The sequence below is a fragment of the Lycorma delicatula genome, chromosome 4 (assembly GCF_047948215.1).
Source record: "Lycorma delicatula isolate Av1 chromosome 4, ASM4794821v1, whole genome shotgun sequence".
In the NCBI taxonomy this organism is placed as follows: Eukaryota; Metazoa; Arthropoda; class Insecta; order Hemiptera; family Fulgoridae; genus Lycorma; species Lycorma delicatula.
In genome coordinates, this window is record NC_134458.1 from 15,958,798 (window position 1) to 15,986,741 (window position 27,944).

General features: G+C 33.4%; 1 protein-coding gene across 3 annotated transcripts in view; it reads right to left on the reverse strand.

Moving 5' to 3' along the window:
- Window positions 1–27,944, reverse strand: part of LOC142323137 (TAF5-like RNA polymerase II p300/CBP-associated factor-associated factor 65 kDa subunit 5L) — a 118,654-nt gene that overhangs the window by 58,795 nt on the left and 31,915 nt on the right. For all 3 annotated transcript variants that reach the window (XM_075362393.1, XM_075362394.1, XM_075362392.1), the window contains 3 exons: window positions 14,320–14,410; window positions 13,441–13,527; window positions 4,785–4,933 (listed from right to left, as the gene is read on the reverse strand). In XM_075362393.1, coding sequence (XP_075218508.1) covers window positions 4,785–4,933; window positions 13,441–13,527; window positions 14,320–14,410 — 327 coding nt within the window. The remainder of the gene's footprint in view (window positions 1–4,784; window positions 4,934–13,440; window positions 13,528–14,319; window positions 14,411–27,944) is intronic.

A 27,944-nucleotide genomic window follows, 5' to 3' on the forward strand; every position in this document is an offset into this window, starting at 1 on the left:
TGTTAGTAATTAACTAACAAATCAAATGCATCTTTGGTACTGAAAATCATATTGTTCTGTAAACAATATGCACATACATAATCGCATTCTAATCCCAAAGATTGGGTATATTTCATTAATTTTTACCAAGATTTTGTTTTTAGTGGTTTTCAAAGATTACTGATGTTACTTCTATTTTGAAGCATAATTTTTCACAAAAATACATGGAAAATGGGTATGTTTAATGAACATTTATGTAATGCGTCAAAAACATTTTCATAAGAAAATAATATACTGTCTTAATACTGTCTATCTAAATCAAGTTCCACATCATTACATGATGTGTATTTAATACTGTGTTTTATACAGGGTGATTCAAAGAAACAGGAAATTTTGAAAGTTGTATTGGTAGCCGTGGGCGATTGGTACCACTTGATAAGTGGCACCAGCCTCTCTAACCTAACCTGCCATTTAGTTGTCATGGACCCTTGGAGTGGTGCGTAACGTGCATTTGCTATCAAAGCATTTTACAAAAACAAGGACGGTGTGGAGAGAGCGTGTAGAGAATTTCGCCGTCATTTTAATCTGGGACGGCACGACCGTGTTCCATCAGCACATGCAATTAAAACATGGATATCTAATTTTGAGGAAACTGGTTCGGCAATGAAAAAGAAACCTCCAGGCCGTGAGCAAACCGTCCGTACACCACAGAATGTTCAAGCTTTACAAGATGCTGTCACACAAAGTCCACATCGGTCTATCTGTCGTCTCTCAGCATCTTTACAATTGCATAGTTCAAGTGTTCGAAGAATGTTAGTGAAAGACTTGCAATTCCATCCATACAAGTTGCAGATCGTCCAGGAACTGAAACCGAATGATGCAGTTGTGCGAGCACAATTCTGTAATGTAATGCTTCAGAAGATATATGATAATGAAAAGTTTGTTCACGAACTGTGGATGTCAGACGAAGCGCATTTCCACCTCAGTGGATTTGTTAACAAGCAAAATTTCAGATACTGGGCACAAGAAAATCCTACGCAGCTACACCAGCGTCCGTTGCACAGCCAGAAAGTGACAGTGTGGTGTGCTATGTCATCTTACGGTGTTATAGGCCCTTATTTTTTGAGGATGACAACGGTCTTGCGATTACAGTGACGTCGGCTCATTACATAGCCGTGCTTGAAACCTTTGTTGTGGAACAACAAAAGAGATTTCGACCAATTCTTAACACAGCCTGGTTTCAACAAGACGGAGCAACGTCACATACTGCACGAATATCGGTGGCAGCTGTACGCCGATTGTTTGAACAACGTGTCATTTCACGAAATGGTGACATTAGATGGCCTCCCAGATTGCCTGATCTCACAGCTTGCGATTACTTTTTGTGGGGTCATCTTAAAAGCAAAGTCTTCCACAGTAGACCTGCTACAACGGAAGAACTGAAGGCAAAGATCCGAGAAGCAATTGCGGAAATTCCAGTTGGGATGTTACGTCAAACCATGAACAATTTAACGAAGAGACTTCGTGAGTGTTTATATAGAAGAGGAGGTCACCTGCAAGTCATCTTTAAAAAATAAACTAAAATGTATGTATCCTAAAATGGCAAAATTTGTCCAATTACATGAAATAAAATTCATTTTCTAAAAAAAAATTTTCATTATTGTTATTTAATTTTTTAAATTTCCCGTTTCTTTGAATCAACCTGTATATTCAGATTTAGTTTTTAAATAATCTAAATCAGTTTCATTCAAAGCTTTGTCAATCTTGTCAATTTTATAGATTTCATTAAGAACTGTATTAGCTTTGTTTTTTATATATCTTAATTGCGAAATATGTAGTGATAAATTCAGTGTACTAATATTATGATTTCATGTTTTTAAAATCATTATAACATGATGAATTGGATTATGTTACAATATTATTATGTTATTGTATTATATTATAACATTATGTTGCGTGATATTGAATTTTCTTTAATCAATGTAAGGTTACTAATCTATAAGTTTTGAAGAGAAACCAAAAATTCATTTAAGTGATAAATTAAGGTCCAATACTTTGGCAAACGAGTTATGTTTAATTTTTGTAAGTTACCAAGCAGTGATGTTATGTGTTTTTTGAGTATAAGACTACAAAATGTGGAAAATTTTCATACTTTGATGATGCTGATGCATTGATGTGAGAAAACACATAGGAAAAAATATTCCTATGACAAACATATGGTAAGATGATAATGAAAATTATATAAGTTTTTTTAGTAAGAAACAAAAAAAATTAATAAAATAAAGAAATCTTTATATATATATTTCTTGTGTGCGTGTGTATGTCACTGAACTCCTCCTAAACGGCTTGGCCGATTTTGATGAAATTTTTTGTGTGTGTTCAAGGGGATTCTAGAATGGTTTAGATTCACAATTTGATCTGATAGAAAATGTTTTTTTTTTTTTTAATTTATTTTTTTATGTGTTGTTGATCTTGAGATGGTAAGGTTCACAATTGGATCCAGTACGATTGGATGCACGTATTGAGAAATATTATATTATATTATTATTTATTGAAATAACGTTTTAAAGTGTAATTAAAAAATATACATAGTGAAAATTTGTAAGGTGCAGTATTGAAGTGAAAATGTTTTTTTAATTTATTTATGTGTTGTTGATCTTGGGATGGTTAAGGTTCACAATTGGGTCCGATAGGCAGCGCTGCGATCGCATTTTAGAAGTTTTTTTTTTTTTAATTTTTGGCTTATAAGTCAAACCCGGTAGTTGGTGCTGCGATTGGATTCTAGGAATTTTTTTTATTTTGTTGCTTTTTCGCATATCAGTTACTTGCGTCGTAGCTTAGTATTGTTATTACATTAAAATTTGTATTTTTAACAGACTACTGTGTTTAGAGAGTAGTTTGAATTAAATTCGATAAGTAGTGCTGTTCTGACAATTGGATTAATTTACTTTGTGACTTTTATAAAGTTAAAGGTTAAATTTTACGAAGTTCCGTAATATTTTGTAAATTTCTTAATGTTCAGAATTAATTGTAATGATTTTGCAGCCACAACACTTTTTGTTAAAAAATTATTTTCTACCGAATACTGTGATTAGAGAGTGGTGTGAATTAAATCCGATAGGTAGTGCTGTTGTTTTGCCATTTGGATTTATTTACATTCTGACTTTTATAAAGTGAAAGGTTAAATTTTGTTAAATTGCTAATGTTCAGTTTTTTAAGGTTTTATGAAACTTTCAATTGTTGTCATTTAATCTGTATGTATACTTCAGATCTAGCAATAGCGAAGGATTGCCGAGTTTGCTAGAATAGCGCGCTTATTGAGAATATTATATTATATTATTATTTATTGAAATAACGTTTTAAAGTTTAATTAAAAAATGTACATTGTGCAAATTTGTAAGGTGCAGTATTGAAGTGAGTATATTACATGATTTTTCATAAATTTTAATGATGTATACATGTGCATTCAATAACAATCACTTAACCTACAAATTTAAATTGTCAGTTCTCATTTGATTCTATGCAACTTATAAAGTATTGAACGCCTCTTTGAAAATAAAAATTTAAGTTTGTAAAATAAATTACAACATTTATAAAATTAAAATATAAGTTACTTATAATATAGTTTAAAGTATATTTAAAAAATTCAATTTATAATATTTTTGCTGATTAATTTTATAAAAAGTTTTCTACAATTGTTTTTAATTTACAATTATCTAAAATTTGGTAAAATACATGTTAAAATAAAGAATGAGAAAAATGATAAAAATTTCTACTACAATTTTAACTACGTTGCTTTTTTACAGTGCTTTAATTTTTTTATTAATTGATTAATTAAGCTGTTACATGGTTATGAAACATCAAAATTATTAAATAAAAAAAAATATGTAGGAGGTACTTTTTTAGAATGATGTTAAGTGAAAATTAGCAGTAATGTGGATGGAAATTTATTAATTACACTAATTATTAATTTTACGACGTTTCGATTTTTTAATTCAATTTTCACCGGACATCTCAACATTTAGTGAAAATAAATATTAACCATACTACACATAATTAATCAATAAACCCATTACAATAATACAACAATCACAAACTGATAATATCATACTAATAGTCATTTTAATGAAATTTCAAACAGATTCCTGCTAATTTTAACTTAATTAAGTTACTTATATTAAGTTATTTATGTGTGTGCATTTATTACAGAATAATGCCGCGTCAGGACATCTGTCGGGTCCGCTAGTAAATATATATATATACATATATATATATATATATAGAGAGAGAGAGAGAGAGAAATTCAAAATAAAATGTTTAAATAAAAACAGTTATAATTTGATTTTTACAGGCATCTTTTTCCTACATATCACTTATGTTATCACAGAAAAACAAAGAATATTTAATGTCAGTAAACGCATTTACAGGTAATAAATCAAATTAATTCTAGGAAAACAAATTACAATAATAATGCATCCAACAATAAATTTTATGAGTGAAAGATATATATTACCAATTTTTTTTTTTTTAATCAATATTTATTTTAAATTCCAATCATGTATGGTTTAATTATAACAACTGTTGTTATAATGCTGTGGAGTAGTTTAAACTCTATAACTTATTAACTGTATAATTTAAAATCCACAATCAGAATAAACTGACTAAAGAAATTTAGAACACATATTAAAAAATCAGAATCATCTAACACCTTCAGATTAACCAAAGTAAAAAAATACAATTATTAAACCTTAATAAGTTTAACAATCATAATTAATTACTCCCATATAAATATATTATAAACATACTTTTCTGTATTGTTAATTGTGTAAGTAAGTATAGGTGAAGGAATAGCTGGAGTTTCTCTTATCACTCTAATAGCTTCATGTAACTGTCTTAATTCTTTTTCTTCTCCTCCACTTTGCTTTCTGCTTGATGTCACCATTTTTTCATAATCCTGAAATCAAATTGTAAAAATACAGTTTTGAAATCTTTTTAAAACCTTTTAAAGGCTAATCTCATTACAATTATACTGTCTTTATATAAATAACCAGCTTAGGTATCATATTTAAAAGATTCCAACGACAAAGGTAACAAAATTATTACTGTTTACAATTTTAATCTGAATTACCAATTTTACTCTGCTTTGTTTTGCTTTGTTACTAACTGTTAGTCATATTAATTTAATATTTTTTTAACTTATTTTCAGTTTATTTAATATAATATAAACTAAACCCACTAACATATTGACTGCAGTAGGTTTTTTCTCAGATTTTCCACAGTATAGTATATAAGTCCCTGTGATCCTGTATCAGCCATCTTTGAAATCTAGTACAAGACAGAGATCTTATATTGCAAGTTTGATTTCAGCACTGTATATTTGCAACATTGGTATTATTTAACTATTACTCACAGCTATCTACAGTACTGGTATAGAGTGTAATTACATTTAAACTGTGCAAGTCTCCTACATCCCATATCACACACTAACAGGATAAATCTTACATATTGCCAGACCTATACTGCACAAAAATACGGCTATTATTTATTTAAAAATGTTTTACCAGTCACAATGATGGTTACAACTGAAAAAAGAAAAGAAATATGTCTTATTTTATTTTTACTGACATTCCATTCAAAATAGACAATTAAGATTATATTTTTACATTTTTACTTCCACTACAATGTTCAATAACAACAATGTAAGTTTTTTTGGTAATATTTCAAAGTTTATATCCATAAAAAAAAAACAATGACCAAATAATAATTTTCTTTCAATATTATTAATATAGTAAGATTTAAAATAAAAATACAATACAAAAAATGAATATAAAAATGCAACACATTATGTCAAAATATTGTAAAAATGCAAGGTAAATATTTCATATTTATGATAAATTACACATTTTTTTTACGGTTATTACTACCTTACAATTATAAATTTGTAATTTTACATAAAATAGGGTAATCAGTAGTTATTGAACAGTCTTTACGAATTCCTGAGTATAATTTTTATATAGCAAGTAATACTCTGAAGTGATAAAGAAGTGAATACTAGAACTGATAAAAGAACACTAAATATTCATTTTGTCATTGAATTAAATAAAAAAGATTATTAAAATTGTGTTTTTTCATTAATTTTAAATATGGGTGCAATAATGACAGTCACTAACATCTTTTTATAGTCAAACCCAAACAATATTCAAACCCTAGAATCTTAATGACTGGCGCTGTACATATTACATAATAAATAATAATTCTATTACATTACTTTATTAATCATTTGTATTCATTATATACATATATATATATTTTTTTTATTTTCACATGTTGAAAATAAAAATATATTGTGCAGCATTGCTGTTAAATAGTTATTTATGTACTCGCTAAATACAATTATATCACTCAGTCTTCTCCAGACTACCAGCTCCAATTTATTACATTAATGTGTTACAAAACTAAGCAATGCTGTACAGATTTGTAGGATACCACAATACTGAGTTCTGAAATAAATATTATGCTGCACAGGATGCCAGGAATCTGTATGTTTGTTACACTTCAAAGACAATAATTGAAACTAGAAATGCACATTTATATAACTCAAACATTTATTAAATCTACATCCTGAAAATACTTGTAATTTACCACAGTAAAGTTCACTTCAAGATAACCAGCACCACAAAACTTCTGTATAGAGTCTGGGAGACATGTACCACAGTCAACATGTTAAAGAACAATTTCATATAATTAGGCAACATAATTTGATATATGGATAATATTAAAATACGACTTCACACCAGGTACATTTGGTTATAGATATCTGAAATGAAACTACACCAATTCATTTGTTTAATTTTAGTCTACTTGAGTTATAAAAAAGAAATCATAAATATCTAATAATACAGGGTAAGCAAGTTACACAACTGATATGGAAAAAACATGCATGAAAAACATTTTATTAAATTTTAAGAAAGGAAGAAATATTAAATAATTTCATAACTTACAGTAATTCTCTAATAATAAATGTTTAAAATTTCTTCAATTTTTAACTAAAAAGACATATTTCTTTATTATTATTATTATTATTTCTTCAGCAGCCACATTTTTAATGGTTGCAACACTAACAAATGGGATATTTCGATTTCAATGTTCCGTTTGAGTCAATCGATTGTGAGAGGATTATTTTTGAATAGTTTTTCTTTTAACACATTCAATGCTGATGTCACCACAGCAGCATCATAGATGGGGATTTTTCTATGCACATGACAAAATTATATTAAACTGAATTTATTTAAAAAATGGAACTTGATATTTTAGCATATTAAAAATGCTTATAATTTTGTAATATTAATTTGCAACTTTTTCCTTTTTTTTTCATTTTTATTTGTTCAGAAAGAAATTGCAGTCATCCAATTTTGGAACCAGCAGCTCATTAAAAAAAAAACTAGACAAAATTGAATCTGATGAAGAACAACTGGCACGTATATTAGATTAACAACTACTTCTTTCAACTACACTTTTAACAACTATTTCTTTGAAAATGTTATACATAATAATTTAAATAGTAATATGTGATCATTTCTTAGAATTTAAGTATTTTAAAATAATAGTCTTTTAAAAATCGATTAATAAAGGCTATATTTTTTGACAACTTGAAAAATAATTATTAGAATATAGTAATTTTTTTTTTTGTCTTCAGTCATTTGACTGGTTTGATGCAGCTCTCCAAGATTCCCTATCTAGTGCTAGTCGTTTCATTTCAGTATACCCTCTACATCCTACATCCCTAACAATTTGTTTTACACTTAGAATAGAGTAAATTCATTTATTTCATATATGATAAATATTGGACTCTTTTTGAAAAGTTATGCACCATACTTTGGTGTTTTCTAATTTAGATTTGTGGTAAACATGAGGATTCTCTGCAGTTATTGGTTGTTTACATAGCTATTTAAATGGAACCATGCTTCGTCACTAAAAACTAAAGAAAAAGTTATCAAACATCTGAGTATTGCTGCCAACAAGCAATATTGCATAAATCATTTGCAATAATTGAGTCTTTTACCTTGATCTGGTCTTCAAACTTCCCACATGATGTGAATATGGTACAGATATAGACATAATTTCAATTTCTTTGGGGGGACAACTGAATGATATTCCAATCTATTGAGTTACCTCTCTTACTGACTTTTGAGGTGATGTACAGACAAATTCTAGAGATTTATCATTTAAAACAGTTGGTTAATCAGATCGTTTTCGTTTATCTACACTACTGGTTTCTCTAAAATGAGAGAATACATGTGAAATTGTAGACTTATTGGGTACTGTCGATTGAGGAAAAACTACAGTAAAGTCTTCCAGAGAAAAAGATTAACCCAATGAGATTCAACTATGTAATATCTCTATTGCAGTGCAATAGCAACAAAAAAATCCACATCAAAACAATATTGTATCAATGCATTCTCATTATACTTTTCACTTATTTTATAAAACTCTTTCTAGTTATCACCATAAAGCAATTACATAGACTTATGCAATTATTATTGACTATTTTTTTAGTAACATTTTTATACTATTTATCATGTATGTCTATACTGCTTATTCAAACCTAATCTTATTGAAAACAGACATAAATAATTTTGGGTGCTTAGTTTTATAAGAATGAAACTTACTCTGGTATTTCACAAAGATTCTAGTTAAAATAAAACAATTACATTATTTTATAATTCACACTTAATTATATTCCAAGGATCTGGATTTGCATATGTAATATAGCAAGCCACTGGATTAGTTAATGTTATAGAAGAAAAGAAGCTTTTGACTCATCATAGCTGACTTATTAAAAAAAGTTTTAAATCACATTTTCTTACATTGTTAAGACGCCTATTTACTTCTATAATTTGTTTTAAATTTTATCTTAAAATGATCATTTAAATTTTATAATGATTCATTGCTTTTATATACAGTACGTTTATTATTTATAACTACTGATATTTCTTTTCAGCAGTTGTGGTTTGGAACAACAAACAAACCTGTATAACTTAAAATCATCACTAATATCATCATATAACCACAATATCATTCCTATCAGTATCAATAATAGAAATAAAACAATTAATAAAAGTAATAAATACCATCATGTTCCTATTAAATGAAATACTACCACCTTTTATTTTAATTTAATTAGAGTTACTTATGAACAGTACACATGCCGTAAGTGAATATAAAAAATTTAAAAAAAATACTAAATAAAATTATTTTGGTTATACACAATTGTTACGCAAAATACAACAAACTCTTAGCAGTACTTCTAAATTAAACTAAAACACTAACTTGGCTTACTTCTGAAAATAATGAACTGTAATTACATGACTCGACTTGAAAATATGTAAACTTAAATAAAGAAATATGATTGTTTAATAAACATTCTCTATTCAAAGATAATGAAATGTATTCATAAGTTGTTATATGACACCTTCCCTCTTCTTTACTAATGCGTTGTCATTTTCATCACCTAATAAAATGAATTTCATCTCTCTAATATTAACAATCTAAACTAATATATTAATTTATAAATTACTTTAATTTATATAGGAAAAGTATAAGGAGGTGGAAATCCTTTCACACCTCATTTTCCAAAATAAGCCTGACATGGGATTTATTGTTTTTGATGGTTGTGTCATTTCTGGGAGCAACTCAAGTCAGATATCATTACCTTTGAGACACTTAACGTACATACAATGATACTACAAAATTAATCAATTATTCATATAACCTTTGAAAATTGTTAGAGTTCATCACTGAACCCTTCCACTAATTTCTAAAAATTTAAATTTATAACATTAATAAAAAACAATTATATATGAAAATCATTCAAAAAGTAAATACACAAATGCATGTGGAAAGGGAATAAGTTTGTTTAGTCAACAGACACGGAGGTTAACATTAGTGTGAACCTGTTTCACAATACATAGTTGGCGATCAACTATGTAAACATACATGGATTGCAGTAATCCATGTACGTTTTGCATACTTTCAATACCTGTGTAAGTATGGACATATCACTGTCAGATTTTACCTTAGAAGAACAGCGTGTAGTTATTAATATTTTGCTATCTGAAAGTGTAAAATCTTGCTGATATTTTTTGCTAACTGAATGTTCAATGTGATGTAGATAAGGCAAGTTTTTTTTACTTATGGAAAGACATTTAAAAGTGCACAAAAAATCATTATAGATGAAGTATGTTTCAGACAGCTGGTAGAGCTGTCAACAAAGTTTTAAAAAAATGTCAAACAAACATTATCTTTTTTTTTTGTCTTCAGTCATTTGACTGGTTTGATCCAGCTCTCCAAGATTCCCTATCTAGTGCTAGTCGTTTCATTTTGATATACCCCCTACATCCTACATCCCCAACAATTTATTTTACATATTCCAAACATGCCTATTTTGTGCCTACACAATTTTTTGCTTCTACCTGTCCTTCCAATATTAAAGCGATTATTCCAGGATGCCTTAGTATGTGGCCTATAAGTCTGTCTCTTCTTTTAGCTAGATTTTTCCAAATGCATCTTTCTTCATCAATTTGCTGCAACATCTCTTCATTTGTCACTTTATCTGCCCAACTGATTTTTAACATTCTCCTATAGCACTGCATTTCAAAAGCTTCTAATCTTTTCTTCTTAGATACTCCAATTGTCCAAGTTTCACTTCCATATAAAGCAACGCCCCAAACATATACTTTCAAAAATCTTTTCCTGACATTTAAATTAATTTTTGATGTAAACAAATTATATTTCTGACTGAAGGCTCGTTTCACCTGTGCTATTCAGCATTTTATATCGCTCCTGCTTCGTCCATCTTTAGTAATTCTACGTCCCAAATAACAAAATTCTTCTACCTCTATAATCTTTTCTCCTCCTATTTTCACATTCAGTGGTCCATCTTTGTTATTTCTACTACATTTCATTACTTTTGTTTTGTTCTTGTTTATTTTCATGCGATAATTCTTATGTAGGACTTCATCTATGGCATTAATTGTTTCTTCTAAATCCTTTTTACTCTCAGCTAGAATTACTATATCATCAGCAAATCATAGCATCTCTATCTTTTCACCTTGTACTGTTACTCCGAATCTAAATTGTTCTTTAACATCATTAACTGCTAGTTCCATGTAAAGATTAAAATGGAACGGGGATAGAGAACATCCTTGTCGGACTCCCTTTCTTATTACGGCATTTTTGATGCATGACTAGTTAAACTAATTGTTCTGTATTCTTCACATTTATCTGCCCCTGCTTTCTTTGGTATGATAACTATAACACTTTTTTTGAAGTCTGACGGAAATTCCCCTTTTTCATAAATATTACACACCAGTTTGTATAATCTATCAATCGCTTCTTCACCTGCACTGTGCAGTAATTCTACAGGAGGTATTCTGTCTATTCCAGGAGCCTTTCTGCGATTCAAATCTTTTAATGCTCTCTTAAATTCAGATCTCAGTATTGTTTCTCCCATTTCATCCTCCTTAACTTCCTCTTCTTCCTCTATAACACCATTTTCTAATTCATTTCCTCCGTATAACTCTTCAATATATTCCACCCACCTATCGACTTTACCTTTCGTATTATAAATCGATGTACCATCTTTGTTTAACACATTATTAGATTTTAATTTATGTACCCCAAAATTTTCCTTAACTTTCCTGTATGCTCCATCTATTTTACCAATGTTCATTTCTCTTTCCACTTCTGAACACTTTTCTTTAATCCACTCTTCTTTCACTAGTTTGTACTTCCTGTTTATAGTATTTCTTAATTGTCGATAGTTCCTTTTACTTTCTTCATCACTAGCATTCTTATATTTTCTACGTTCATCCATCAGCTGCAATATATTGTCTGTAACCCAAGGTTTTTTACCAGTTCTCTTTGTTCCACCTAAGTTCGCTTCTGTTGATTTAAGAATTTCCTTTTTAACATTCTCCCATTTTTCTACATTTTCTAGGTCATCTTTTTTACTCAGACCTCTTGCGATACCCTCCTCAAAAATCTTCTTTACCCCCTCTTCCTCAAGCTTCTCTAAATTCCACCGATTCATCTGACACCTTTTCTTCAGGTTTTTAAACCCCAATCTACATTTCATTATCACTAAATTATGGTCGCTATCAATGTCTGCACCAGGGTAAGTTTTGCAGTCAATGAGTTGATTTCTAAATCTTTGCTTAACCATGATATAATCTACCTGATACCTTGCAGTATCGCCTGGCTTTTTCCAAGTGTATATTCTTCTATTATGATTTTTAAATTGGGTGTTGGTAATTACTAAATTATACTTCGTGCAAAACTCTATAAGTCGGTACCCTCTTTCATCCTTTTGCCCACTATATTTCCTTCCATGCCTTTTCCAATGCTTGCATTCCAATCTCCAACTATTATTAAATTTTCATCTCCTTTTACGTGTTTAATTGCTTTATCAATTTCTTCGTATACACACTCTACCTCATCATCATCATGGGCGCTTGTAGGCATATAGACATTAACAATCGTTGTTGGTTTAGTTTTTGATTTTATCCTAATTACAATGATTCTATCGCTATGCATTTTGAAATACTCTACTCTCTTCCCTATCTTCTTGATCATTACGAATCCTACTCCTGCCTGCCCATTATTTGAAGCTGAGTTAATTATTCTAAAATCACCTGACCAAAAATCACCTTCCTCTTCCCACCAAACCTCACTAATTCCTACTACATCTACATTTATCCTATCCATTTCCGTTTTTAAATTTTCTAACCTACCAACCTTTTTTAAACTTCTAACATTCAACGCTCCGACTCGTAGAATGTCATTTTTTAATTTTCTAGTGACCCCTTCCTTAGTAGTCCCCACCCAGAGATCCGAACAGGAAACTAGTTTTCCTCCGGAATATTTTACCAAGGAAGGCACCTCCATCATTGCTATATGAAAATGCAGAGAGCTACATTTTCTTGGAAAAGAAGCAGCTGTAGTTTTCCATTGCTTTCAGCTCCACAGTACTCAGAGGACTGAGTGATGTTGATATGGCCGTTTAAGTCGTCCTGACTTACACCCTTAACAACTACTGAAAGAGCTGCTGCCCTCTTTCAGGAATCATTCCTTAGTTTGGCTATCAACAGATACCTCCCCAATATGGTTGCACCTTATTGTAACAGTAGCAGTGATACAGCTACTCTGTATCACTGACCACTCAAGCCCTCTCACCAACAACAAGGTCTCATGATGCACAGAGGAGGATAAACATTATCAACAATCATCAATTTACTGTGAAAGAAATAGCAGAGAAATACAGTGTTTATAAGGTAAAAACACAAAATAATCTATGGAAATATACAGTACCCAACTAGACAGCAGATAAGAGCAGGCATAGAAGCAAATATAATAAAGCACAACTTATCAATACTTCTAAAATATTTATAAATATTCATTTACCTCTGAGTAAGAATTTAAGGCTCCTTCATCCTCCTGAAGAGAACTACTATCAACAAGAACTTCTAATTCAAACCATTTCTGTAAAACCTGAAGCAATTAAAAAAGAAGAAAATGAATATTTAACCTCTTCCTGTAATTTTATGAAACAAAAATATAATAATTTTACATCAATATAAACAAATTAGACATAAATATAACAAGACTGATACCAAACTTATGAAACACAGTTGCAGACAAACAAATCCTGCGATCAAACTTTCTAATTCTGTCACAGAATGATAAAGTTCAATTTAATTTTCTTTTCAGCCGTTTCAGTAAAAGCACATCTGCATAATTACGTGTCATGATACTAAACAAAAAATTTTCATCAATAGGCTTATTAAGATAGAGATTTCAATCACAAGTAGATTTATGCCACAAGTTTCCTTCTAAACTGGTTTGGCTGTTTATATGTAAATCGGACAGACAAATACAAATCAAAAACAGGCTAACAGAATAAAGGGTTTTTACTTCTGTTTTCCATAAGATAAAAAAGACAATAAAACAGTTTATTCAGTACAATATATAAAATATAGCAAATAAAAAAAAATTAATGAATCCCTGATATCTCTGTATGAATAGCCAAAATTTAATAAGTGAAAAACCATTAGAACATTCAGACTATCTTCTAAATTTTATATCTACATCACTATATACCAATTGTTTGCAAATTTATAGAATATGATTTAATCATGTACTGTATGTAAGGCCTGCAACTCTGTGTAAACAGCCAAACTAAGCTGAACAGTCAAAATTTTACTTTCAGATATTGTCAATAAAAATATTCTTTTTCTGTACAGCAGAAAGTAGAATCATATAACTAAAAATTATGATACAAACCTCTAATAACACAATGTAACGATTAGTTTCTAGGTACTTTTTTAACATAGCCATAGACTTGGAAGACAACTTCACATGAAATTTTGATGATCTGAAACAGTGATTAATTAATTAAATAAAAATATCACTTAGGTTAAATAAAAATTAAATGAGGACTATTAGACCTGGTTTTAACCCAGAAAACACCATAGCCACTAGTTTAGCTTTTTGTGCAATCTCCGGATAGAGTCCTTGAACAGTCCCACAGACACAAAAAAAAGCTCATCACCCTACAGAGCCTAAAAAATATCAGACAGCCTGACAGTCACTAGAAGGTATGAAGGTGTCAACATGATGGCATAAATAGAACCAGATAGCACAGATAGATGGTGGTTCAATTCCAACTGCAATCATTTAAGGAAGAAAGATAAAAAAGGGAGGGGGCAATCAACTCACAGAACAAGTGGCTCTTATCAGGATAGTCAGAAAATTTGCTGACGACCCAAAAAGTAATACTTAAGTCAGATGAAACCTATAAAAAAATGCTGTTATAATTAAATTAGGTAATAACAATGCAGATCAGCATATAGATTACATACTTTCATTTTGTCAGTTACCTACATGTAATATTATATATAATATTATATACAAATATTACCGTATTACACAATACACATACATAAAATTACGTACAGATATAACGTATACTACTATGATTCATTACATCCAATATAAGTGTGTTATTTTATTCTGAACACTATATTTTTTACATTATTAGGTTTTACAGTCTGATATAATATCATTTACAAAGTACATAATTATTTACTTAAAGAACAGTATGTCAACTCAATGTAAATACACATGGGCAAATTAATGTAAACTTGGATTTTGTATTAGATTAAATCAAAATCCAAATAACGGTTAACTTAAAATATTACTCAAAAAAGATAATGAAATTATAAAATTAAAATAAATAATTCAAAATTCATCTTGATCTCTTTCCTACTAACTTTGATCTTAAAGTACAGATTGTATTTGAAAGGTAAAATACTAACCCTTAAAGAAATTTATTATTCTATTTAAATGCTGACTGCCACTTCGAATACTGTGACATTTCAGAATACGATAATTCCTTAGGATGTCATCCACAGATTGTGCCAAAAACCCAGAGTACCAATAGGCAGTTCTGTTGTTTTTTTTCCTGCTGTATTTTTTCTATATACTGCTTAGCGAACATAGTTAACATAATTTTTACTTTACTCAATAGTTAAATTTTTAAGACTTATAATGTCCTAGCACTTAATAATAACAACTGTAATCATTTAGAAGACAAATAAATTAAAATAATCATTTACCTACCACTTGCTAAACTTATTTACAAAAATATATTTGAATTCAGCTGTACAAAAATTCCCATTAGAGTATTTGAACATTTTGTTTAATAAGAAAATTTCTAGTTTAGAGAAAAAAATTTGTCAAAAGAGAAGTACTTATTTCTTTAAATTTTTGATTTTACAACTCTAACGTATAAAAATACATACCATCTATGAAAATATAATTATTTTATATTAAACTTTTACATGATTCATATTTTTTTTTTAGGTTTTAAAAAATTAAGTAAATGCTTTACCATATCTTGGTTTATAAATATATTTTAAATCATTTTTATTAGTGATGTCATAAATATATAATCTTTTAGATTATCTTTTTTCTGTTTATAAACTGTTTATATTATTTATATATATTTTTTATGACCACAGGATCATTTTAGTTAGTCCATTATCCAAGACTCTTCAAAATGACTGTTTGGGCCTTGCAGTCCTCCCAGTACTTTTTTATACATTCTGATCTTTATACCCTTTCATGTTGAAAATGTCTATATTATGAGTTTTTTCTTGTGAGTGTGAAGCGAGTGTTTTTGTTCCTGATTTCTTGTTTAATTTTATCTTATTTGTGGGGTCTTCTGGTGTAGGGCCAATTTTCTTCAGATCCTCTCTTATTTCCCTGATCCATCTGCATCATATCTAGATGATTTTTGAGTCGAGATTATACTGTACTAGCCATTGCAGAAGTCTTAAATCTTGCATCCTCATGATATGTTCAAAGAATGCTAGTCTCCTCTTATGCATGGTATCAGTGATGGGTTCTAACTTTGTTGGACACAATCCACCACTGCCCATCTTTCTGATACTTCTTACTGATGCAGGTCCTTCCAATTCTTCTTTCAATTTTCTGGAGTCTATCTGTTTTTGATTGTTTGTTCAGGTGGAAAAGTGTTTCTGCTGCTTAAGTGACTTCTGGTTTTATAATGGTGTTATAGTGTCTTATTTTTGCGTTTATTCATAGGCATTTTTAATGTAAGTGTACCAGGTTAATTTCTGAGCTTTAGCTAGTTTATTTCTTCTTATTTGGATTGAGGTTTTTTCATTTACATTGTTTGTTATTATTTCTCTGAGGTTTTAAATTGGGTTACTATTTTGATTTAATTATAGTTTACGTTTACTTCTTTTAATTATGTTGGTTTCTGGGGCATAATTTCTATCTTTTCAAAAGATACTTTGAGCCAATTTTATCTGCATGTTTTGAAGTTCTAATATCTGTGATTTACCTTCGGTCAATGTCATCTGCTAGCAGCACCAAGTCATCAGCGAAACCAAGACAGGTTTTTTATTTTTCGGCTTATTTTTACTTTTAGGGGGCATTTTTTGAGCCATTTCCTCATTTCCATTTGTAGGGTGCAGTTGAATAATAGTGGCAAGAACCCATCGTCTTGGCACAGTTCTGTTTTGGTATCAAATGGTTCCAAGAGCTCACCTCTGAATTTTACCTTCAACTTAGTGTTTGTAGGCATCAATTTTATCATGTTTATTAATTTGGTACGTAGTTCAAGGTGTCTTAGAATTTTTAGTAGGGATTTTCTGTGGATGCAGTCATAAGCTTTCTTAAATCTACAAATGTTATCACCATGTCTCTGTTTCTTTTTCTGTTGTAATCAATTATTAGCTTGAGACTCATGATTTGGTCTGGACAGCTTCTCCAGGGTCTGAAAACTCCCTGTATTCTCCTAGTTCTTTCTCGAGTTGTGAAGCGATCCTGTTGAGGATGATTCTTGAAAGAATTTTGTATGCTGTGTCTAGGAAGTGAGATTCCCGTGTAATTTAAGGGTCTGTTTTGCCCCCTTTTTTGATTAGCGGATGGATGAGGGCTGCTGTCCACTGTTCCGATAGTTCTTCATTGATCCAGATGTTGACAAGGTGTTTGGTTATATATATAAATATATATTATAAACATTTTTTTTTTCAGCTGATCCAGCAAGTCCACAATTAAAGAAACATTCTTTACCTTTTTGTCCCCCCTTTACATTAGAGCACTTTTGGGCATAAGCCCATCCTCAGTATTTTTTTTTCTGATTTATCTTCATTTACACTTACATATATAACTACCATCCAACATCTTTACACTTTGGTTACTTTTTACAACTTTGGTTATTGAGTAAAATATAAGAAATTTTAAACATTTACAGAACATACATTTGTTCAGTCAAACATTTTTTTAAAATTTAAAAACATCTATTAAAAATTACAATTAAATTTTTTTTTATTCAAATTTACCAAAATTTATTTAAAATTTCTTTCAAAATATTGTTTTATATAATTTTATAATACAGTAATACAAACAATAATTTAAGTTTATTTAAAATCTTATCAAATGTATTACCAACTTTAAATAATTTTCAAACATTTTTCAACTTTCAAAAATTGCATAAATTCTTATAAAATCTGCATACATCTGTCTGCAGATTCATGAGGCTAAATTCACATTTATATTTGTATACATAAAATTTTTCAAAAATTTCTAATTTTTTATTATTATTTTCGTATTCAATATTTACTTTTTCAATTAATTCTAAATTACTTTCCAAACTAGTTATATTCTGTTTATTGATTATTAAATGGTCAGCTACATTTGAAAGAGCTATTTTTTTATTTTTAAATGATCTAAAATGTTCATTAAAAATATCCTTAAAAGACCTATTTGTTTTTCCAATATAAATATTTTCATAATTATTGCATTTTATTTTGTAAATACCAGAAGAATCATATTTATTTTTTATTATTATAATATTCTAAATGTTTATTACACAGTTTCGGGTTTATAAGCAGGTTTATATTTTTTATCATTATATGCATTAATTAAGTTACATAATTTTATTAGTGTAGGAGTAATTTATATAAATATTTTCCTTGCATTTGTTTTCATTTATGGGTTTTAATGTAGTGATGTTTGTATTATTCAAGTATTTTGAATCAGTTGAGGAAGAGACTTCGTATAAGTTGGACATGTGTCAAATTGCTTCGTGTTTTTTGATAGGGTTTTTTGGTACGTGCATAGGTAATTGTTGGTTAAAGTGTAGTGGATGTGTTTTCAAAGAATTAACAATTTTGGTTGACGGACATACTTTTTATTACGTTTTTTTTGGAGAAAGTCCTTATTGCTGTAAATAATAGGGACTATAGTCACTTGTTTTCAAGCTGTACGAGTTCAAACAAGACTGCAAGTTGTTTACTACACAGTGACGTTTGTAAGATTATGAAAATTTTCTGCAATTCACAGTAAGTGAAAATGTTCTAGTCAAATGTCTTATAAGGGCAAATCTTTTTTCTCGCATATCTTCCTAACCCCACCAACTCCTTCAATCATTCGTCAAGCACGTTTCTGGCATTGGTAAGACGATAGGAGTTACCATTTTTAAATGGAGAGAAGAAGATCACTACCACAAAGCCTTCCAAAACCGGAAATACCATGCAGCAGGAGGACCAAAGACCAGGAAGGGCCCAGAAAAAAGGTTAAGACAAGTTTCTTCGGAAGACCCTCAGACAGGGTCAATTTCCAAGTTGACATACCAATTAGGACTACTAGTCTTTAGCTTGAAGCAAAACATGGGGCCTGGGCTAACAAAGTATGTACAGCACCATGAAAAAGAGTTGACAAAGATTTATAAAGGCTTTAACACACTTAATCAAATGTCTCCGCCACTTTCCAAAGTGACTCAAGCTAGCCAAACTGACAGGATGTCCAGTAAACACTCGATACAGGGCCAGCTGCAGATGGAAATGTCTGATGAAGAACTGCTGGTGCTAGTGGCAATGGCCAGGTGAAATAGTGTCAAGGGTTCCCAAAGTTAGTGGCCCGTCACATGAAGTTGACATAGTGTACTTCTGTGACCTCTCAAGTAGACTAGACTTGCGAGATTATTCAGTAAGAAATACCGCTGGAATTGCATCAGGGGACATAGTGAGAAATGAGTCGACCATAATGGAGGAGGACTTGATGCAAAAAAGAACATAAATGATTTACTATGAAATGACAAAAGGAGAAGAGAATACTATGATGATAATATTGAATGCGATCAAAAAGATTTTTGAACAATGGGTTCCTCGACTTTTGTGAAGAAGCAGGCAAGGTCCTCTTGATGAGAAATAGAGTAAATAACGAACTATGTATTAGGGTGAAAGGCATAGACAGCTGAAAATTTCACGTTACTACGTAACAAGGCTGTAAAATTGACAATAGAACCCAGGGTGGAAGAAGAACTGTAGTCCACCTCAAAGATTTAGACTATGATACAGAACAAGAGATAATGGACGCTATAGTCCAAGTTATTGGTGATCTTGACGACATTCAAGTGTCTTCAGTTGGGGTTGCATATGCAGAGACCAAAGATGCAACTATAATAACAACATGTAGAGCAGTAATGAAGTTAGTTGAATCCCATGTATGAGTTTGTTGGGTGCACTGCTGGGTGTATATCCAGGTGCCAGAACAAAAATGCTATCAACGCTGGGGCTCAGGCCATGTGCCCACCGATTGCAATGGCATAGATAGAACACGCCTCTGTTTCAATTGTGGGAAACAGAGGGATAGGAGTGCACAATGTACAAACACTACTGCATGTGAGATTTGTGGGATGGAGGGGTAATGGACAGTAACAAGCACAGCCACAAAATGAAGGTCTTGCAACTAAATACCAATTGCAGCTGCAGGGCTCATGACCTATGTTGGGAAGTTGCTATGAAAATCAAAGCTGACGTGACTGTCATAGCAGAGCCAAACATAGTGATCACCAGCAACCCAGTATGGATAACAGATGCGACAGGGGTGGTAGTGATAGGTTTTCCTACAATGGGAACCCTAATCGGGAAATGTGGAGCTGGTCACGGATTTGTATGGGCGAACCTGGGAGATGTAGTGATCTTTGTGGTGTATCATTCTCCAAGCACTGACATTGGAGACTTTGTTGAATTTCTTGAAAAACTAGGTGAGTAAGTAGTTCTCACCTAGAAAGTTGAGAAAGTAGTTTTAAAGGCAAGAAAATTCTTCTCTTGGGTGACTTTATGCAAAATGACCTGAATCTGCAGGGACTGCTAAAAATATAAGAGGCCAATATTTGGCTAATTAAGTTAATGCCTGGGGACTAACATGTATAAATATAAAAGAGCCTACTTTTTGGTGAAGAGAAGCGAGTTCTGCAATAGACCTGACGGTAATTTCAGAAGAACATTTTGCAATGTTTCATAACTGGCATATACTGGATGAGGAAACTCTATTGCATCATTTCCTAATAGGTTATGAAATAATGACAAGACCGTACTATAATAAACTGGAAAAAATAGTGACCTCCAAAAGAGGGTGTATTAGGTTTGCAAAACAGTAGAGGAGAGGCTAGCAAATGTCACCAATCCTGAAGAGTTAGTAGAATTCATTAAAGAAGAGTGCATAAGAGTGAAAGTAATGGTAACGGTGCCAGATAAACATCACACATACTGGTGGGACACAGACTTGGAAATCCTAAGGAAAAAAGCATGATCGGCAAGAAGGAACTGTTAATAAGTAGATACTGCTAGACAAGGTTATGTGGCGGCCAAAGCGGTATATACTGCGGCGATTAAGAAAGCAAAAATAAATGCTGGAATGAGCTCTGTAATGACATAGATAATGACCCCTGGAGAAGGGGTGGGTTATAAATTAGTTACTGGGAAACTGGGATGATGTTTACCAGTGATTGACAATGACACAGTACAAGAGCAAGTGGCATTGTTATTTCCAGTGAGAGAAGACCCAGCCAGAGAAGAAATAATGGTAGAAGATATATGGTTATTCACAGTGCAGGAAGTAATAGAGGCCGGAAAAAGGATGAAGTTGAGAAAGAGTCCAAGGTCTGATAATCTGCCTGTAGAGATAATTAGAACACTAATAAAAAAGTCCCCATTACTTTACTTGATGTTTTTAATGACATGCTGATGGGCGATTATACACCCAAGACACTGACCTCAGAGGAGCTGATCGTGAACAGTTCATGGAAGCAAGGAACCTCTACTTGATTAACGATGCAGAACAACCACCAACTTTCTCTTCCAAACTGGGAGAAAGTTACATCGACATCACTTTGGTGATGGGTGACTTGCTGCGAAGTATAAGTAGTTGGACTGTCCAGCCTGAGGTCAGTGTGAGCAATCATAACCTTATTAATTATTTATAAGATGCTTATAACCTATGAGATCATTTACAGAGGCGATCTAACAGCTACAGATTCAGATCACTATAAGTTAAGGGGCCTGGATGAGCACAGGCTGCGGTGCGAGTGCGCAGATACTTTACAGGGGTTAGATTGGCACATGGAGCACAGAGAGGAGGTAGAATTGATGGCTGAACAATTCGGCTGGGCCATCAAGACTAGCTGCGATAGGGTCACACGACAGCCTCGGCCAATGGAGAGACTTTTAGGAAGTGGCTAATCCGCTGATCGGAGAGGGCCTGGAGCCATCATGATCATTGCTTCTGGGGAACTGACTATTAAACGCAGGCAGAAACCAGAGAAAAAGTGGTGAACCTCTGACTTTAGCGTGCTGTGTGCAAGAGTTAGGTCCACTAGGAGAAGATACCAGCCTCGCCCCCTAAAAAGGATTATCACTGATGATGCACGCACTGAGCATCTGTGGATCTACCAGCGCGCCCATAATGAGTATCTTCATGCCATCAAAGAAGCCAGACTTAAGTTATGGCAAGACTCCATGCGCAAACTGCAGTGCAGTCCCTAGCAGCTCACAAACTCATGTTACCAGCCAAAGGCATTGCACGTGCTGTCCAGTGTTTGATGCGGGTTTGGTGGTCATGACCACACATTAACATCTGTGGCGACTTACCAGGCGTTCCTGGATACTCTGGAGGGTGAAGCAGAGATCAGCGTTATGGCAGGGACTATGCCCTTTCCTGGCATACGGCCTGTGGATCCTGTAGATATAGACCGAATGGTTTCTCGAATGGTACTGAAAAAGGCACCATGGGTTCCGCGCAGGGTTCCGTTCTCGGTCTCCTGCTGTGGAACCTAGTATATGATGGGTTTCTGGGATTTACATTACCAGAAGGGATCATGGCCCAGGCTTTCGCTGATGACTGTCTCCTTTTAGTTTGTGGTAATTCATGTCTGCAGCTGGAAGATTGAGTGCAAGCGACCTTGTCAACCCCAGAGGGCTGGATAGGCAATCAAAATTTAAGATTTCTGTGCCCAAGACAAAGTTTATGCTTCTCAAGGTTGCAGATAAATTATCATACAGTCGAAACCCCATGTTAAGTATAAAGGCTGTGTAATCAGCTGTGTGAGAGTTCATAAGTACCTAGGTGTTTTGTTTGATGAGAAGTTACTGTTTAGCAATCACATTAGGCAAGTAGCGGCAAATGCTGTCTCAGTGATGCACAAACTTAGGAGGATTGCCTGGAAGGACTATGGGTTGTCTGACCGTCAAATGTACAAGGTATACCGAGGTGTCTTCAAAAGCATGACCTCTTGCACAGTGTCTGTTTGGGCATATAGGTTGAATATGAATAGAGCACTTCTTCAAAATTTAAGGAGTACCCAGCACAGAGCTTTAATTGTATGCACTGGTGTGTTTAAAACAACCTCCTACAGGGGTACCATCGTATTGGGAAAGGCTCTCCCAATCGATTTAGTGGTGAAAGTTCGGACAGCCATGTGAAGACTGCGAAGAGGCCGGGAGGCCAAGGTATCTGGGATGCGGTTTTGGGCTGGGCCAGTATCAGAACAGAAAGATTTTCACAATACACTGAATCTAAATTTCTTTCACTTGCCCATCTTCAACCTGTGGAAGAGGTTGCAGAGCCTCACAATGGAAGCACGGCAGCTGGAATGAGACACCATGACTAAGGGAAGATCCTGTACAAGTTTATACAGGATCTGGAAGGATGGTATGCCTCAAGTTCATTTTTAAGGGCAACGGGAGCCCAAGTGCCCACCATCCATGTTAATTTGAACCAATATCTGTTTCGATTCCACCTGACAGCTGATAAGCTGTGCGGCTGCGGGGAGGTCCAGTCAAATGAACAAGTGATGTTTGACTGCCCTGCTCTTGGGGGGGGGGGGCAGAGACCAGGCTACCCTGGAATTTAGAGGTCAAGGGAAAATTGGCCACTCACAAGCAACAAATCAATTTGGTGAGAGCCGCATTGTCGGACCGTGTGGGAGTTCCTTGATGCGGCTGCTTTGTTCAACCAATATCAGTAGTTTACTTGTAGTTTACTACAATTAAGACTCCAAGCACTTTAATGTGGTGGACAGGTACTTGCTACCATTCAACGACATAGGTGTGGCAGCAAATTGCTGTCTATACTAAGTAAATTTTCATTTATGAATGTCATATATATTTTTAGTAGTTGACGAGGTGCGCCTACACATTTTAGTAAATATGAAAAGTGAGCCATTGGGACACATAAGCCGGTGGTGTATGTCCCCGCACTTAGTCTACTCACACTGTTAGGTAAGCTTTAGAAGCTATTAGGAAACTGGTCACTAAACTGTTTTGAGGCTCAGTAGCCGTTTGTGGCACAGATATTTGGTCCTATGCTTTAGGGTGACCAAATGGGGTGGTGGAGGAAGAAATGCCAAGCAAACCAATACCCAAGACATGTAAGACCTCCAGGTTGGCGTTGATAAAGAAACTGGGGACATTGAAAAATCCACCCTCCTACAGAATTATTTATTTATTGATAAATAATTTATGTGAATTATTTGAGAGACTGTTAGCGGTGAGACTAAAAGAATATATCAATGAAAAAGTAGGGTTCAGCCACAGAGAATATGGGTTCCGACCTGGCAGATCAAATGCTGATGCCGCCAACGAGGTCATGAGACTGGTCGAAAACGCTGCAAAGGGTACTTGGAGAATGCATAGTATACCGGTAGTCAGTTTAGTTGACATAAAGAACGCATTTAACTTTCTTACTTGGGGAGTGATTTTGATGCGCTAAAACATGAAGTTCCAGACTATGTACAATATATGATACAGCGGTATTTACAGGAGAGAGAGAGCTGATTTATAAGACAAGTGGTGGTGACTTAAGATTCAGTCTTTAGTGGGGTGCCCCAGGAGTACTAGGCCCCATCCTTTGGAACCTCGTCGAAGAAGAAGTTCTCAATTTGTCATAACCAAAAGAAGTTAGGCCTACAGCATTTGCTGACGGCTTGGCACTCATGGTTATGGCGAGAAAAGCAGAGGAAGTGGCAATGTCACCAAACACCATGCTTAGGATTGTGTGTGACTGGATGGGCACAAAAGGGTTATGATTATCATATAATAAGAAATTAATGATACTGATGATGGGTAGACGAAGAATAGAGACTATCCCTGTCCGAACAGTTTAGGGGCTCATCCAGTCGATCAAACATATCAAGTAATTAGAAATGCGGCTTGACCACAGGTGGTCTTTTACGTACCATGTACGACAGATCAGAACCAAGGCAGAACAAACTGTTTAAAGGTTAAATGTGTTGATGAAGAATGCATCCAGTCCTAGAGCTTTTATAAGAAGACTATATGCACATGCAATTAATTCTCTGTTATTATATGGAGTGACTGTACTTATTGTATATGAGCGACAGAACACTGGAAGTGGGTAGAAATAGAAGACAACTAGAAAGTGTCCAATGAAGACTGGCTTTACAAATTACATCTGCATATTCCTCGGTGGTCCACTAAGGCTATCCTGATGGTCACCAGGGTTCTGCCAATCCAACAGCCAGCCAGAGTCAGACGAAAGACAGCTGGTGAGCTGACCAAAGAAGATGCCAACCCAGAAATGTTAGATGAATGATAAGACAGGTGGAGTGACTTGAGTAAAGATCAATGGACAAGAAGGCTGATAGGCGAGATCAGTCTGTGGCTTGGGAGGGGGTTTGATGAACTGAGTTTTTGGCTCACCCAATTCCTGACCAGTCACGGGTCTTTCAGAGCTTACCTCCATCCGATAAATAGAGCTGACAGCACTAAATATGTGTACTGTAATGAACAAGATACTACAGAACACGTCTTCCAAGTGCTGTAGGTGGGATAACGAGCACAGGGAATGCAAGGCAGTTAAGAGTGAGCTTAGTGTGGATAACATGGTGCTAGTGATGCCAATGGAAGCAGACAAATTTAACATCATTGCTAATTATGTGACCTAGGTGTTGAAGAAAAAAGAAGTTAGGGGGTGAAAAACAGCCACTTGTGGAGTCCAGTTTGTTCGTGTTCACATGTATGGGCTGTGATGCTGAAGCAGAGGGACTCCAGTAACCCGTGAGCTCGCAACGCAAGACACCAGTGCTCCAAGACAAAGAGTTGGCAATATATGTAATAAGTGAGTATAATTCAAGGTAAGTAGTCAATCTTTTAGTTGTCTACTTTGTTGGTTAAAATACACAGTTAATCAGTGAATTAGAAGATAAAATAGTCTGAGAATAATTCAGTGAAGTAAGTCAACTGTTGGTTGGGGGGGGGGGGGGACAGCCCTCAGTGATGTCGTCATCAGTCCATGCTTGTGTGGGCAGTGAGGAAGCTGTGAGACTCCGAAGCCTCCCTGCTCTGACACCCCTGGGGTTGTGTTATACTTAAATGCAAAACCGGCTCCGGGTGGAGAGGAACGGGAAAGTAGGAGTTTTAGTTGGTAGGGTGCGGGCACACATAGGTTCTTAACAACATCTAGTCAAACCCGTGCAAGTTAGACACTCCCCCACTTAGGGGGGGGGGGGGTACATAAATGGTATTTCCCCACAACATCAATAACAAAAAAAAAGTATTCTGAATTATATTTTTTATATATATTATCTATCAATGATGTATCACATCCATTTTTATAGCAAAATTCTTTATACTATTTTGTTATGCAATTCCTTTTTATCATTTGTGTATTTTATTGCTGTATTTATCACGTTTTTAAAAATATTAATTTTTTGAGACCAAGGATGGTTAGAATTTTTTATGTAATTTTGTTTGAGGTAGGTATTTTATTCACTGTAGTTATTATCTGATTGTTCTCATTTATTTTAATGTTTACATCTAAAAAGTTTATTTTTCTATTATGTTCTATTTCATGTGTAAATCCTTAGGAAAAATGGCAATTTCTCCTTTCTTCTCCCCCTGTCAACCAATTTGTTATTTTTATATAAAAATTTATATCTCAAGTTTGGATAGACAAATCGCATTAATATTTGGTAAGCATCTTGGTAATAATGTTTTAAAATTAGCAAAAAATCAGGACTTAAATACCTTTGCAAATTACAAAATGGGAGCCATGTTTATTTTTCAATCAGTTATATCTTCGTAAATATTAGTTTTATCAAAATTTATGTATTCTGCTAAAATATTAAGCCTTTTATTTTGAACAAAATGACATTTTATTTTGTAAAATCAGTTAATAAATAGCCGAGTTATGGCAGAAAATTGATGTTATAATTTTGTGTCTGTTTTCATGTCCTCCACTTTATGTTCAATTCGATTAAACATGAGGGTTATTTTTTTTCAAGGTCCGATTGGTCGCAAAATAAAAACCCGTGCAAAAATCGGATGAACCTTTGCACAAATGTATTGCACAACGTCTCTAGTATGGCCTCAATCATGCCGCGTCACTTCGTTTAGTTCTGAACACACAGCTAGCACGTAAACATGTCTACAACAATAGCATCTCCCGCCAAGTATGAAGTGCGTGCGGTAATTCGATTTCTTCAGGCTGAGGGGTGTAATGCAGCTGAAATTCATCGATGAATAAGTAATGTGTATGGTGAAACTTCAATGAGTGACAGCAAAGTGCACAATGGTGCAGGAATTTTAAATCAAGACGTACAGATGTTCATGATGCAGGAGGTCAGGGAAGGAAGCGAGTGTCAACTGATGATCTCGTTGAGCGAGTGGATGAGGCAATTCGAGAAAATCGTTGGTTCACAATTTCTGTATTGAGTGATTCGTTTCCTGAAATTTCAAGGTCAGCTCTCTACACCATTATGAGTGAGAGACTTCAGTACCGCAAACTGTGTGCGAGATGGGTTCCCAAGATGCTGTCCGACCATCACAAAACAATGAGAATGGACGCCTCCCTAGCGTTTCTCCAACGCTACCACAATGAAAGAGAAGATTTTTTGAACAAAATTTTCATAGGGGATGAGACATGGGTCCATTTCGAAACTGAAGAAACAAAAGAACAATCCAAACAGTGGATGCAATCTCATTCTCACAGTAAACCAAAGAAGTTCAAGCGAACCTTCTCCAACATAAAGTGTGTGGCTGTTGTGTTCTAGGACCGGAATGGAGTTCTTTTGG